The sequence below is a fragment of the Dermochelys coriacea genome, chromosome 1 (assembly GCF_009764565.3).
Source record: "Dermochelys coriacea isolate rDerCor1 chromosome 1, rDerCor1.pri.v4, whole genome shotgun sequence".
In the NCBI taxonomy this organism is placed as follows: Eukaryota; Metazoa; Chordata; order Testudines; family Dermochelyidae; genus Dermochelys; species Dermochelys coriacea.
In genome coordinates, this window is record NC_050068.2 from 61397363 (window position 1) to 61413949 (window position 16587).

At 40.2% G+C, this 16587-nt stretch overlaps 1 protein-coding gene across 3 annotated transcripts in view; it reads left to right on the forward strand.

The window, feature by feature from the left end:
- The window catches only part of ENOX1 (ecto-NOX disulfide-thiol exchanger 1), a 504797-nt gene that overhangs the window by 340613 nt on the left and 147597 nt on the right, over window positions 1-16587 (forward strand). For all 3 annotated transcript variants that reach the window (XM_038386734.2, XM_038386735.2, XM_043504538.1), the window contains 2 exons: window positions 11227-11400; window positions 13575-13781. In XM_038386734.2, coding sequence (XP_038242662.1) covers window positions 11227-11400; window positions 13575-13781 — 381 coding nt within the window. The remainder of the gene's footprint in view (window positions 1-11226; window positions 11401-13574; window positions 13782-16587) is intronic.

Genomic DNA, 16587 nt, shown 5'->3' on the forward strand with positions numbered 1-16587 from the left:
AAGTGGATGATGAGGCCAAGTGGTTGAAGCAGCAGTGGTCAGGCCTAATCGTTGGGCTGGGGACAGCACCAGGCATCAGAGCAGCGTTGGAACACGGCTGGAGCTGGAACAGGAGCAGGAAGAGGAACAGACTGGGGCCAGAAAAGGAACAGTCTGTCAGAAGTGCCAAGCATCCAGTGACACTTCTAGGGAGATAGCGATGTTAAGCAGACTGAAGTGGCTGCTCTCAGTGGGAGCCTATATCCCTGTCTTTAGGGTCACCTGATTAGACCTTCACCTGTGGATTGGCTGAGCCCTGGCTGATTGATGTGAAGCCCTCAGATAAGCACGCTCAGGCTCAGAGGCTTTCCATTACGCCCCCCTTCCCACCCCAAAGACACCTACCAAGAATCTTTAGACCAGGCTTATCGGGGTGTGACTGATGGTACTCTCAAAGCAGGTTGAGAGCATGTATGTTTTCAGCTACCTCCCAGAAAGTATCATCTAATCATAACCCTTCCAATCAACAAGTTACATGAATTTTCCTCTGAGAATTTTGGAGTCCAAGATCAGCTTCACCAGGTATTCCTCATGCCCCAGAACATGATGGGTAGAGGTGGCTGTTGTACTTGTCCAGGGAAGGAATTGTCAGTGTCCTTTTTCAGCAGGGAGGCATGGAATACCAAGTGCATTTTCATCACCCTAGGCAGTTGGAGTTTGAAGATCACTGGGTTGATCTGCTAGTTGACCTGGAGTGTGCCAAGATGTCAGTGTCCAACTTCCTTAAAGGCTGGGTAGAATGGTAGAAGGTGTTATGCTGAGAGCCATACTTTATCTCCAACTGTGATTCAAGGAATTGCCTTCCAATGAAGGTCAGCATAACACTTGTAATCTCTTGTAGCTTATTTTAGGTGGGTTTTCAATTCTTCCAGCAAAGGTGTTTGAATAGATCAGACGTTGGAGATACATAGGAGGGTTGTAAAAAGAAAAGGAGTACTTGTGGCACCTTAGAGACTAACAAATTTATTAGAGCATAAGCTGTAGCTCACGAAAGCTTATGCTCTAATAAATTTGTTAGTCTCTAAGGTGCCACAAGTACTCCTTTTCTTTTTGCGAATACAGACTAACACGGCTGCTACTCTGAAACCTGTCATAGGAGGGTTGTGGCATGGATGGGTGAAACCAAGGGTAGGAACTGTAGTTGGCATAAAAAGGACTCTGGCAGGTTGCTCAGTGGTAGGAATTATTGTATGCAAATTCAGCAAACAGAAGGAGGGAAACCCAGCCATTCTGTTGATAGTTAATAAAGCGGTGATGGTATTTCTCCAGAGTCTGGTTCACTCATTCAGTCTGTCCATGAGTCAGAGGGCATAAGCTGAGGAAGCATGTAGATCAACATGCAGGAGCTTGAACAACTCCTATCAGAAGTGTGAAACAAACTGTGATCCTCAGTCAGATATAATATTAGATGGTAGGCCATGGAGTCTGAAGACAGAGTTGAAAAACAGTTGGGCTGTGTCAAGGTTCCTTCCCCACTCTGAACTCTAGGGTACAGATGTGGGGACCTGCATGAAAAAACCCCTAAGCTTATTTTTATCAGCTTAGGTTAAAACTTCGCCAAGGTACAAACTATTTTACCTTTTGTCCCTGGACTTTATTGCTGCCACCACCAAGCGTCTAACAAATATAACAGGGAAACAGTCCACTTGGAAATATCTTTCCCACAAAAATCCCCCCAAGCCCTACACCCCCTTTCCTTGGGAAGGCTTGATAAAAATTCTCACCAATTTGCATAGGTGAACACAGACCCAAACCCTTGGATCTTAAGAACAATGAAAAAGCATTCAGTTTCTTAAAAGAAGAATTTTAATAGAAGAAACAGTAAAAGGATCACCTCTGTAAAATCAGGATGGTAAATACCTTACAGGGTAATTAGATTCAAAACATAGAGAATCCCTCTAGGCAAAACCTTAAGTTACAAAAAGACACAAAAACAGGAATATACATTCCATTCAGCACAACTTATTTTATCAGCCATTTAAACAAAACAGAATCTAACGCATATCTAACTAGATTGCTTACTGACTTTTTACAGGAGTTCTGACCTGGATTTCTGCTCTGGTCCCGGCAAAAACAACACACAGACAGAGAGAACCCCCCCCATCCAGCTTTGAAGTATCTTGTCTCCTCATTGGTCATTTTGGTCAGGTGGCAGCGAGGTTGTCTTAGCTTCTTAACCCTTTACAGGTAAAAGGGCTTTTCCTCTGGCCAGGAGGGATTTAAAGGTGTTTACCCTTCCCTTTATATTTATGACAGGCTGTTACTTACGTGTTAGGAACTTTAAGTCATGGCATGAAATGAGACATTTTTGTAAGCAGGTCGACAACAACTATCACTGCCATGCAGCCTTGAGAATTGCGGAGGTCAACAATAAAATCCATGGAGATGGACAACAAGGGCTGAGATGGAATTAGCAGTGGAATCAGAGCACCAGTGTGTTTGTTGCAGAGGGTCTTCATCTGAGCTCAGACCTCACAAGAGCCGATGTAGGACTCAATGGACAAATATAGTTTTGGCCATCAGAAATATTGAAAGACCAGCTTCATTGTTTTCTAGTAGCTGAATTTGCCAGTCAGGGGCAAGTCATGGCATAGCCAGAGTATTGCTCGGCATGGTTCCCCATCTAGGTCACAGATCCAGTCCTTAAACATGAGAATCCCATTCTTGACAGAATTTTGAGTCAGGAGCTAATTCCATACCAGTTGACATAAGGTTTAATGCAAATGGATTGTGGGATAGGAGAGGCTTCACAAGAAAAAGGAAGTCATTGTTCACCAACACATTGATGAATAGCAAGGTTTCAAGAGTGTGGCAGGTCAAGAGGATCTTAAGCTTAAGTACTCATCCTTGCAGGACAATGCATCAGGTTTGTCATTCTGGATAACTGGCCAATAAGTCAGGGTGTAATTGGACCTGGAGAAAAAAAGAGACCACCAGATCTGATGCTGCTTAAGAATCCTTTCAATGCACAGATACTCCAGGTTCTTGTGGTCTGTATACACCTGGAGCGAGAAAGGAGCTCCTTCCAGGTGGTGATGCTATTCCTTAAAAGTGGCCTTGATGGCCAGTAGGTCTCTGTCACAGATTTCATAGTTCTGGTCCATCAACATGAGTTTCCAGGAATAAAATGCACATGGGTTGAGCACATTCTGGGGTTTATGTTGCTGTGACAATACTGCTCCCATTGCATAATTAGAGGCATCTGCTTTGTCAATTAAGGGTTTTGCCAGGTCTGAATGTACCCAGAGGGTGCCTTGTAAATGCTTCTTTTAATCGATCAAAAGCAGATTTGGCTTCCTGTGTCTAAGTAAATGTGGTATTCAGAAAGTCTTTGCTAAATCTTTGGCAAAAGTTGGCAAACCCCAGTAAGCACCAGACATCTCTGAAGTTCTCTGTTTATCACACAAGAGGGAGTTTTGTGGGCTTCCTTTGCCTGTTCCTGCCTAACTCTCTTTAAAGAAACAGAGTGGGAGGTAGCCAGACAAGAGCAACCTACTTTGGCTGAACCTTCTTCCAGATGGAGGGGACAGGAAGAGGCTTTCAGTAGAGTTTTACAAAGGTGGCAGTACACCATGAAAGGAATGGTTTGTCCAGCCTGCTGCCAGGTTTGCATGGAATCAGTCTGTAAACACTTACTATAGAAGTCAATATTTGCAAGTTATGCAACCAATTGCTGCTGTTGCCACTGCTGGGCAGTATTAAGTAGAACAATAAAGTGGAAATTAGAGCAGCCACTTCCAGTAGCATGGCTGAGTCTAAAGAAGAACTTGCCATGGCAGTTGCTTTTCTGTCTTTCCTGTGTCGTGTTACATGTGTATCTTCTCTCAAGCTGTATGAAAGCTAGAAATACTTGAATCAAGGCTCCACTAGTATAACAAGCAGGTAAATTTGATCATTTGCTTAATGTGGCATCACCCTGCAACCAGTCAAACATTTTCTGGTCCAAATTATGGGCAAGTTATCATCTTTGTGCTTCATATATACTTAAAATATTGACATGTTCTTCTTGAAAAAAAAATCAGTGTTCAAGAAGCCTCAAAAGTGGTATCATATGGCTTAAAGAGATTAATGCAAAAGATATGCCACATCATGCAGTCTCAAATGGGTTAAAGATATATAACTTGCTGTACAGTCCTACTGTAACTATGTTCCACTGAAGTGGGCATAGTTTGATTGTGCTCCTGGGAGTAGTTTCTAAGTTAAACTCATGCATAACTTTTTATATTCAATAACATGTTGCACTGAATAGATACATCATTGATCAGGTGGGTGGTTTGAGGGTTTTGGACTGTTTTTTTCCCATTAGCTAAACAGGATTTTCAAAGCATTGGAGGAGAAAATCCACAATATTTTTGGTGGTTGCAATCGTGTTCTGTTCTTGCCATTTACCTTCCAGAAACACATGAACTGAAAGATTGAGACATAGTGCAAAGCATGCCACATGGGCAAAGCCACTTCCTGAAGTGCTTTAACAATGTGGTCCCCATTCACAATACATTGTAAAGAAGAAAGCCACACTCTTATTTCTTGTTTAAACTTTTCTTGCTAATACAGCTTAAAATCTTAACTTTCCAAAATGGACGTTCTTGTGTTTTCAAATGTATGTCAAAGGCATCCAAACCTTTGGGATGGTTGCACTTAGTTGTGGAGTTTATATAAGATCGAGACCTAAATTTAAAAAAATAGAGTAGTGCCACTTTTAATTGTGTTTTGCAAGTGACAAGAGTAGATGTAGACAAAAACAATGTACAAAGACAACCATATAATCTAATGTCTCATACACTTATCAGCCATGCACTGATAAGTCTCCCCTTATCTTTTCTGGTGAGTGCGTGTTTCAGGCTTGTGGGGCTTGATACATATTGTGAACATCAATAGAAGAGGAACTTGCAAAGACATAGAACCAGAAAGACACAATTCTTACAATCTCTCATACCCACAGCATTACCTAAATAACCTTAGAAAAAGATAGCACTCGTGCTGGGTGGAGAAAAGGCATACCCATCTGGTAACCATTGGCTGTTTGTAGAAAAGTTAAAATACATTTGTTCTCATTTTAGCATACTGGAAGAAATAGTAGTCACTGACAATGGGCTAAAAGAACAGGAGCACTTGTGGCACCTTTGAGACTAACAAACTTATTTGAGAATAAGCTCAATGGGCTGCATCTTGCCAGCAGTAAATTCTAAGCTTGAGGGGTATTGTATAATTTCAGGCATTTTATTTCCAGTTCCTTTTGGGGAACGGACTGGTGGAGAAAGTATAGTTTCCTAAGAGAATCCTACAGAGAAAAGACCACATGATGAGGTATAGGGTAAGTCCCATGTCAATCACTGGAGCAAGCATAGTTCAGCTGGTTATCTGTTGACAGATCAGAGCTGTGCTGCCAACTTTAGAGAGAAATCTTTGTCCTGCGTGGCTCTGCTAAAAGATGTGAGGCTGAGAGATACCAAACTGAAGAGGTTTAAGGCTTTTTTCTCTATTACTTGGAATGCCTCTGGAAGTTTACCAGGACACCCCATACCAATTAAAAACTGGATGAGGAAATGTATTGGAAAATACCCTCTGTTATCTGAACATAGCTGCACACCAAAATCCTTCCACTGTTATGTGATCTGGTGACAACAATTACCACATGACTCAAGGCACTTCATTGGTGAAGGCAGATAGCCCTGTTGAGAAAAGTCCAAAACATACTCATCAGAACCCTATTACTGCACCTATGGGGTTTGATAATCCAAGTGAATTAAAACCCTCCTCAAGGCCAAAAGATGACAAGATCAGGATGCACAGAAACCAGCGATTCATCTGGATCTATAAATTGTGGTCCATTTCATGTTTACTTGCTTATACAGAAAAAGGGGGACTGAGGTATGCATACTAGCCAGACAGTAGGAAAGACTGGGGGAAAGTTTTGAGTAGAAGCTCTACAGTGAAATAGACACAAAGAAGTTTTAGGGATAATACAGTTTTTCTGATTCTAATAAGGCTTCTTGCTCAGTGCTAAAAGGAAGTGACTCTAAGATTCTCCACCATTATCACATGATGAATAGCACTGCTAGTATCTGTTGTTACTTGAAAAGCAGCAAACACAGCATTCTACTTACCTTTTTCCAGGGTAACTCCAATTTTCACTTTCAGAAATTGGTTCAACATTAATTTTCAGAATAATCAACAAAGGTGGCTCCATTGTATTATCAGATTTCTTGGTTCCAGAACTTCTCCCTCTATGAGTAACAACCCTTTTGGTTTTTTGGGGTTTTTTTTCTGCAAAAGCATGAATATAATGAGCTTTGCACAGTGGCAGTATCGTAGCCTGTGAGGTGAAGTCAGTGCATGTCCCACTGCATTTAGTACTAGCAGCTGCCTAGATCCTGCTAATAACCACAGTACATGTTGTTTGGCAACTGGATTGCTGGATCTGGATGTCTTTATTTTTGTCTTTCTACTAAAGCAAAGGTAGAATATTTTTCTTAGATGTAAAATTATCATTGCCATTGATCTGCTCCCCAGTGACCGCTTTCCTAATTGGGTTGCTCATCATTCTGGGGGCAACAGAAAAGACTATTTAACTGTTTTCACCACTGACATGCACATAAGGGGGAAGGAGAAGATATCAAAGTACTTCAGGCACAAGCACACTCAAGGTAAGAACCCTTCCAAGCATGCACGTATACATGGACAAATTAGTGTTGGTACAAATCAGTGCCCTTATTAATTAAACAAAGATATGTCTTGGCAGCTGTTATATAACACCACAGAGGCAGTGGCAGGGACACGCCAAACGAAATGCACATCAGGTGGCTAAGTATTAGCAGCAGAAGAACACAGTTACGTCCTTAAGAAGCAAAGATGCCCTTATTGAGGAAATACGTAACTGGCTACAGCACAGCATGGCAACAACTGGCAGAAAAGAAGTGGCATGATGTTGTGGATGGAGCACTTCCCCCAAAATCACAGATGGCAGAATTGTGAGCACTTGTTAGTGAAGCAACCATTTAATTTGGCAGAGCTGAAGACCACTTGGACAGCAAGAGTTGGCAGGCAAGGACAGAAAGCAGCATGGAATGGGAACATTCGATTGCTCACACCTCAACAGTTGCATTAGCAAAAGGGGTTGTCCCCCTCCTGTGCATTATATTAGAGAGTAGTTCTTTCAAAAGGATTTTATCTGTCTACTCCTTTTTTCAGAGCCTGAGATTTAATGTGGGTTGTTGGTTTTTTTTTTTGTCTCTGTATCTCCTTATTGAAAAAGTGAGCTTTTCAGAGCTGCTTTAAATGTATGGGAAGAACATTTCTCTTCTCTGTCTCTTTAAGTTCCATTTTTAATATAAGTCTTTTGTTTGTTCTTCAAAAGTTGCCATTGTTCTGTCTAGCAGATCACTTATTAGATGAATCAGGAAGTTACTCTTGTTTTGTTATAGATAGGCAGAACATGGCCCTGAAAATATTACCGCTCAGGGCATCTACTAAACCAACACTGTGCAAGTGGACCCATACGTGATAGTGTTCATTACTTATCTACAATGTTCACATGGGTTCAAAGTTAAGCATAATATGTTTGCACATTCTTAACTTGGTTTAGTAATTTTATGAATGTATTTAATATATGTCATCTTTTTTCTGTAATCCACATTGTTAAATCCATATTTATATCACATTGTTAATGTAGATAATTTTAGTTTCAACAATTCAGAAAATGTATCTCAGTATGGCTATCTATATCCCTCTAAAAATAGTTCTAAAAATATAAATCTAAACTATAAAATCTTTACCTTTTAGATGTGTGATATAGTGATATGGATAATTTATCTGTGTGTGGCATTTGTAGCATACCCATGACTGTAATATCTAGATGATTATGTATCAAAATACATCTGCCAACAACAGATATATGTTCTGGGTTATTTCTCATTTTCTTTACCATGCCATATATTCCTATCAATATGTCTGTTTCTGAAGACTGAACAAGCTAATTGAAAAGCTCAACAAGGTTCATTTCCATAGATAACTTGATAATTAGATAACTCTAGTGTCCCGGACCTATCCAAATAGGTATCATGCCAGGATATGAAACAGACCACACTGTCAACACTAATGGATGATCATTTCCTGCCCATAGACAAGGGCTATATATCCAAATTCATATTGCTGAACTCCTACGCAAAACCTCTATGCTTAAACATGGAATGGTGCTGAATCCCATCGGAGCTGTGGCAGAAGTAAGTGACACTGTGCTTAGATGACTTCATTCATTCCTTTCAATCTGCATGCACAGAATCAACTTGGGCACTGATTTACAGCCCTCAGGCCCCTCACCTGTGGAGTTTTACAAGGAGCTGTCATCAGTACACAGTTGATGCTTGTCATCTTCTCGTTAGATTCAAACACCACCAAACTGTCCAAGAGCCTGGTTCAAGATTACCAGCTGAATAAAGACCATATGGCTGAAACTGAATCCAGGAAAGACTGAGGAGGTGCTGTAAGATAGAAGTGCTTTGAAGAACTCATTATCTCCATAATACTGTCTTTGATTATCCATTTTTTGAAAAGGTCTAATTTTTAGTAATGTGTTCTGGTGGAAGTGAAACAAAATGTTAAACACAAGAAGAAAAACATTCCTATCTTGTAATAGATAGATTGGTTGGGAGAGCTTAATCTAGTTGAAAATAGAATGGCAAAACCTAAGGTTTGGGAAATCTGTTACTGTGGCCAAAGAGATACCGTAGCCCATGTGAGAAAGAGACACTGTGTATTTGTTAAACTGGTTTTAAAGTAGAACATTTTATTTTCCTTTTGGAGGTTCAACATGAGTCTTTCATTAACTTCATTGAGCTTTGGATCAGGCCCTGGGAGAAGTGAAATTAGTTTTCAGGAGCTCCTGACTATGCCTCTGTCTCATCACATGCACCTATCTGGAGACAGAGATGCCAGGGCATGTTGAAGTATATCACAGAAATATTGGCCCTGTGCATCCTTTATACATCCTACGTGAGTACAACCAGATGGTAGTGTTTTCCACTGGCTTCTAGAAATCCCCTGAGAGATGCATAAGCAGCATGGAGAACTTTGTCTGATTCCCTGCATCTTTCAGAATGTGGTGGCCTTGCTGTGGATGCTGTATATAGTTACCTATCTGGGTATAATGTGATAGAAGTTATCACATTCAGTACTATGCAATGTTACTTTTTGTTTGTGATGGAACTATCCAGGCACTTCTGGTAGCAAGTTGTAAGGATGGGCTTCTGTCCACCGCAGGCTGCCTTTGGGAGATCATGGCCTGCTATGACTGTCAGCAGTGTGACTTTTAAAAATGCAAGTGAGAAAATTAGAATCGCCTAAGGACTCGTGTGAATTGCATCCCGCCCTTTCACCTCTGAGTTTATCTCACAGCACTCCAGAAACATGAATGTTTAATATGGCAGCCACTGGCTCCCATGAAAGAAATGACAGCTGTGGAGTTTCAAAGCATAATCTGGAAGCAATGCACATGCCTCTATATTAAAAAGAAAAAGAAAAAAAATCACACCCAGAGCAAATCCTTTTTCATAAGCCCAGTTATTAGAAAAAAGTAATGTAATATCATGAGCTTTCATTAATACTAGTCTTCAATAAGCCTAGAGCAAATTCTTGCTTGCTGTGCGCTTGCTATGAAACAGAATGGCTTGAAAGCAGAACATAGTCAGTGTAGGGGCAATCGGGAGTGTGCAGCAGAACTAGAGAGTATTTCTACTGGCATAGCGGTTCTGAACCAAAGCATTTTGTTTTTTTGTGTTTTTTTTTTTTGTTATGTGAATTTGGTAAAAGACGATTACTGGTATTTCAGCAAATATTCAGAGATCATATTTAGCACTTGTAGCATTCTTTACACCTACAAAGTGCTAAACACGCTTGAGTTAATCTTTGCAGGTAGGTAAGTATTATTATACTTGTTTTACAAATGCAGAGACTGAGCTGCAGGGCAGTTAGTACACTTGCCCAGGGCCACAGAGCATATCTGTGCTGGACCGAGGATTACAATTGAGGATTTCCAGGTTCTTGGGTCTATGTGTGGACCAATCATCATGCTGCCTCATAACAAGGTGTAGTTCAAATTTGCCAATTTGTGCTCTCAAAAAAAGACAGTTTCTCTCTTTGTTCAAAGCAAACTCCCATGCTGCTGAACTAACTCCTGACTTTGCATGCATCATTAAATACTTTGCAATTGCTATCCAGAAAGCTCTGCAGAAAACCTGTGGACAATCCAAGTAACTCACTTTTCTTTTAAATAATTGATGACATCAAATAGCAGCAGTGTTGTGGCAACAAAGAGATCGCTCTCTCAAAATGTTTTATTTATTGAGAATTTACAAAATTGACTTCATGTTAATCTAAAACATCTGCTTATTCTAATTCAAGATGCCACAGCTCTGGTGCTATAAAATCCAACAACATTTCAGACTTAAACAATATGTATGTAATATTTGGCAAAGAGATATGGGGAGGGGTATATGAAAGCCAAATATGCATTTCATATGAATTTACTTAAGGGGATTATAAATATGTATTTAATAATAAGTGTGTTTAAGATAATTTACTAAACCACCTAAATACCAGCTAGAGAATAAAAATCGATTCTCAGCTTCAAACAAGACCTTATTAAGTGCAGTAGCAACTTTAGTTTCCAAGAAAAAACACTTGGAATTTTTGTCAGGCCAGATTTATATAAAACACACTTAGAAGTGGAGCTTTTCCCATGGTGTTCATAAATCAAGGTCACTTATGTGAGAAGACCAAGTTTGTTAAAACTGACAATTGGATATAGAGGGCATATCAGTGTTAAATGATATTCTTCCCACATTCTGGGTCAGAAGGCAGTGTAAACAACACAGTGGCATTATAAAACAGAAAATTGCATTCCAGATAATAACAGAGCTTCATGGTGCATGGTTTTACACTTTAATGTGCTGTGTTGCACTCAGTCATATTAATATTTTAAATTATATAACAGTTCCTCCTTTATGCATAGTTTTAATTTGTTTTCAGTGGGATGGCTGGCTGAAATGCAGCTCTTTTTTTTTCTTTTTCCATTTTTAATCCAATGATACCTAGAAAAAAAGCCTAGAGCAAAACTGTCTGTGCAGGAAAATGGAAACAAGAAGTAGTTTCAAGATTTATAAGCCAAGGTTTTATGTGATGTATTTACAGATTCAATCTGTGTACCAGGCTTTGATCCAAGCCTCAGCATGATGACTGGAATATCTCCAATTAACCCGATGATACCAGGCATGGGGTTAGTACCGCCGCCACCACCAACAGATGTGCCTGTAGTCAAAGAAATAATTCACTGCAAAAGCTGTACACTCTTCCCTCCAAACCCAAGTAAGTGGATCTGAAGAAAGAATGCTTGGCAATCTTGTTTTCTTAATATTTTGCATAAAATGTTTCTAGGTGCCAAACAATATTTGAGCACATTTTCTTTATAAATACAAAAGGAACCACAGTGGCATATATGCAAGAAATAGAACTGATTTAATAAAGTGAATAATTTTGGATATGCAATGGTAACTAAAATGTTTGCAACCAAATTGTATGTATGTGTCGCAGTGTGATAGAATATTAGAATATGTTCATTCATCTTTACAAATACAAGGGCAAACATAGGAATACGTTTTGTAAGAAAAGAAAGTGGATTAATTTAACAAAGCTGAAGGAGACTGGACGTCTCACTTAGTTTTAATAAGCCATTCCCCTCTGTATTTCTTTTTCATTTCTATGTCACTCATTCAAATCCAGCCCAAGTCAGTAGCAATGGAAAATTGTCACTGTTGGATGGTTATTCACTGGCCCTTATGAACTGAATGTGGTGCTCTTAGTCTAGTTCCCATCATCAGGTGTCCACATCACAAAAACAGCATACAAATGGGGCACCAATTTCGACAGTCTCAGAAGAGAGACTTCAATGGAAATGAGCATGAAATGAGCATGACCTATTGCCTCACCCCCTAGAGGAGCTTCCTCTGCAGTGTGGGGAAGGTGGGTTGGTAAGGAAATACGGGGAAGCTTGCACAACAGTCACCCACTGTGTACCTCTTCTGGGGTAGACTGCCCACCGGCTGTAGTAAGTGATGTAAGTGGTGATGAGCTGAGCTGCCCGCAGAGAGCACTTGGGAACTCCCCAGGATACAGGAGAAATGTCACGGCACACGGCATAATCGTCCGAAGCTGGTGGCCAGTTCTGGGGCTTGACATGTAGAGAGGGCAAATCTATAGTTCCATCTCCCTGCCCTTTAAGAGCACCATGTTTGCCCCAGGAAGCAGTCCCTATGCTCCCTTCTTCCTGGCCCTTGCATGGGCTGTGCAAATGAAAGACAGACTCGTCCCACTGAGCATCTGCATAAAGGCAAGGCAGAATCTTGTGACTAAATCGGAGGACTTCAGTTCCTAGGGTCATCAGTCGGCATCTTTCACCAGCACCATGGGGAAAAAGGAAAGCGAAGCAAACAGAATTTTGCTCTGTACTGTGCCTAGCCCATGGTTTAAGCAAACAGGCTGGGTTTCAAAAACAATTAAAAGACTAACCTCACTCACCGTATTTAAGCGCCAAATAACTAATTCATATTAATCAGTGTTGGCTTGTAACTGTTTTTTTTCCTGAAAAGTGCTCTAGTAATCTACACATAAACAAGGTGAAACATTATGACAATGTACACTCTATCTTTTATACAGCCTCCAAAAATTTAAGTTTGCTCATTTACATGTAAATGATGATAATTTTTTTTTAAAAAGTCACTTCATTCAGTGATGTTTCAATGCCAAATGAGTATTCTGTGTGCTGTTAGGTTATGCTTCCCTTGTTCTAGCCTCTGTTCTATTATCTGGCAACAGGACAAAGTAGATAACCGGCAGAGGGTTTTCATCATGTTGTCATGTCATCGTGTTTCCCACTCTGTTTTGCTGTTTGCTATGCTTCTGTATTACAAAAGAGAAATGAAATTATGCTAAGACTGGGTAACATCTTCAGACCTGAGTGCCTGAAATTAGGCTCCCATGTCCATATGCAGGCACCTAAACAAATGTGGCCTGATTTTCATCACCCATCGATTTGAGTCGGTGTGGTGTAAAAAATTAGAGATGAGCCAAAGTGGCTGAGTTCAGACTCAGCTCAAATTTACACTAGAGTTTAGGGTTTGTGTCTGAAGTCATGTCAGCACTAAGGTTCCTCTCATCCAAAATTTCACAGATTTTTCTTGCGGGATTTCAACTGAATCAAAGGAAATAGATCCCTTTGGTTTCTGGATCTGACCTGGACAGCAAATCATAATGGCAGGGATTTTACTGTGAAACTATCAATCAAAATTGGAAATAGTGACAATTCAGGGATCCAGTTTTGGCCAATCCCTAAAATATTTAATTGCCCCTGACCCCAATCCCCTCCCAAATAAATTGCTATTCAGAATAATTTTTAGTGCATAAAATTGATTATGGGGATGATTGGGATGAATGAATGCAAAGACAAAGCCTTGTGTTCCAGTGTGATTTTTGTTTTTACTTAGATCTTCCACCACCTTCCACAAGAGAGAGACCTCCTGGGTGTAAGACTGTGTTTGTTGGAGGTTTACCAGAAAATGCTACGGAGGAAATTATTCAGGAAGTCTTTGAGCAGTGTGGAGATATTACAGCTATTCGGAAAAGCAAGAAGAATTTTTGTCACATTCGTTTTGCAGAGGAGTTCATGGTTGATAAAGCCATTTACCTTTCTGGTACTTTACATTCTTTAATGGATTTTCTCTGCTCCTCATTTGTATTTTATGATGCTAATGAGTGCTTATTTTCCTAGCCTTTATCTCAGCGAGTGTTGCTTGAGCTCAGCAGCTTTGGCTAGGAGTGGGAATGGTGCAATTCCACATTTTCCTGTGCTCACCAAGACTAGTATGTGATTCTGTGAATTTTACCTACTCCAGAGCAATTTCCCACCATCCCTGACAATTATTTTCAGTTTTATGATGGTTTATATGGTTTTTACTCATATGTTGGGGGGGGGGGGAGTGGAGGGCCCTGGGCCAGGATTGCTGCAGTACTTCAGTGCCAGTTTCTGTGATAGGTGCTGGCAGTTTCACTGGCATATTTTTATACATTCTGCAGTGTGGCCTGAAAGGATTCTACCTTCATAAGCACATTATAGATGTGATTCTGATACCCTTACTCATACAGAGTAACACCTTTCTCCACAAAAAGTCCAATTGACTTGAATGGGAATATCTGTTCAATACTACTCCTCATGAGTAAAGGTCTCAAAACCTGACCTAATACAGTGTTCGGGATGTTCCTCAAGATCTCCACCAACTACCATTTTTTAAAACAAAAATCAAGTTTAATGCTTTTAAACTTGGGTGAATGTTAAATTGTGACTTGGAAAAACCCCACTCTTTTATTTTACAAAGAGGCAACCACTCTTCCTTTAAAAAAAAAAATCCAATTCCCTGTCTCTAAAGGAAATTTTAAAAACCTTTATTAAGTTTCTCCAAATCTTAATCTTTTCCTTTCCTCCTTCCTTTTTTTACCGCATTTCTTCACTCCCATCCCCGTCTCCTTTTCCAATCCCACTCTGGTTTCAGCTTTCCTCCTTCCCATCTCTCATTATTATTTTTGTGTTCATTTATTATTTCTACATCACTGTAGTTTGTGTGGCACTTTACAGACAAATGAAACAAAGCCCAGGTCCCAGCTCAGCACAGCTGATCTACAGAGGTATTGAACACCTACTATTCATAGTACAAGTCATGGTTGCTTTGTGTTTTTTAGGATGAGGGCCTAAATTGGACATAACCCCCCCAAAATGAACAACACAGTGCAAAGAGTAAGGGGGGTGGAAGAGAAGGTCATAGAAAAACAGAAACTGTCATGCTAGATCAGAATCAAAGTCCAGCTAGTCCAGTATCCTGTCTCTGACAGTGACTGACACCAGATCCTTCAGAGGATGGTTATAGGAATCCTGTGGAGGCAGATGTGAGATAACTTGACCCCAAAGAAAGTTTCCTTTTGACCCCTAATAGTCAGAGATTGCCTTAACTACCGAAACTGAGATCTGCTGATTATTATGTATGCAATGTATTACTTCCTATTTTGCCAGTTTCTTTTTGATAATGTGCTATAGTTAGGGGACAGTCAGGAAAGAGAGCAGCGGTGGAGGTTAAACTTCCTTTCTGCTCCCCTCCCCCTTATTCTGTGCAGGTTTACTTCCAAGCTCCAGTGACTTTCTCCTTCCTGACTCTCCCCTTCATTCTTCATTCCATCCTTTCCCCTCCCTCTTTCCTCACACTTTCTTTTCACTGCTGCTTGTACAACTCTCCTCTTTATTCTCCCACCTCTGCTTTCTTCTGTTTTCCCATCCTCCCTATCTCCATATGTTTCTCTCTCCTCATCTTCCTCTTTCTTCGTTCCTTTTGGCAGAGACTTTTTACCTAGTATTTCTAGCTACATTAAAGAAGTGACAGTGGGTTGGGAGTGAGGGATAGAGAAAAAGAAACAGGTGAGCATTGCTGTCATAATCAGCTAACTTGTGCTGTCAGCCTTGATTTCCATGGAATTCTGCAATAAACTCGGGGCCTTGACTGTTTACCAGCACTGCAGAGAAGATCGTGCACTAGAGGCAGGTTTTAATTGTACTGAATGATTGTGTTTTTCTAACCAATCTTTATAGTGTTTTGAAACATAATGCATTTGGAAATGGTAGAAGGAAAACATACAGTTAAAGCAATTTCCCAAGCCTATAATATACAAAAGAGACCTACAAATAGAAGGTATAATTTATTATAACTTCCGTATACTTGTTATATGAGGGAAAACCATGCCTTTGATAATGATGAGTTAGTCTGTCTAATTGGTTTTATCTGTCTATCCAATCTAATCTAATCTAATCTAATCTATCTAGGTATTTATCCCATGCTTAGTTCCATAGTACCTTATGCAATTATAAAATCCATTAAGCAGTCTAATCGCTAGTTCTTTCCATTCTAACTCCAAATGGATGTTTGGGGGGTTGGGAGGAGGCATTATGTTGCATTTTGATTGCAGGACTGCTAAACTGAAGAAGTGTACATTCTGCTCTGAAGATTGAGCAGTTTGCTGCCATTCTGATCTGTTATGGAAGTGAATTCCAAATAGACATGACCAGCTGATGAGAAAGTTCTGCTTCCTGCCCTCATATGTTTCACCCTCATGACTGGGATGGTTCCATAGCTCGTGAAATTCTAAGCAGTCACGGACAGAAAGAGCAGGACAATATCTTAGCTTGCCAGGGCCCAGCCCTGTGGAGAACTTTCAAAATTATGGGCAAAACCTTGAATATGATTTATATCTGCTAATTTATCCCAATTTCTGCCCAGTGCTGAGTATCCAGGCAATGTATAATGTCATTTTTAAGTTCCCACTGGGTGCTCGTGCCCCTAGGCCTTCTCTTTTGGACGTCAAAGTCCAGGTGTGTCTCTCCCTGTATTCAGGGCTTTCACTGGCCAGCTTCCTGCTCAGTAACACCCAATCACAAAAGGTAAGTCTTGGAGCATATAC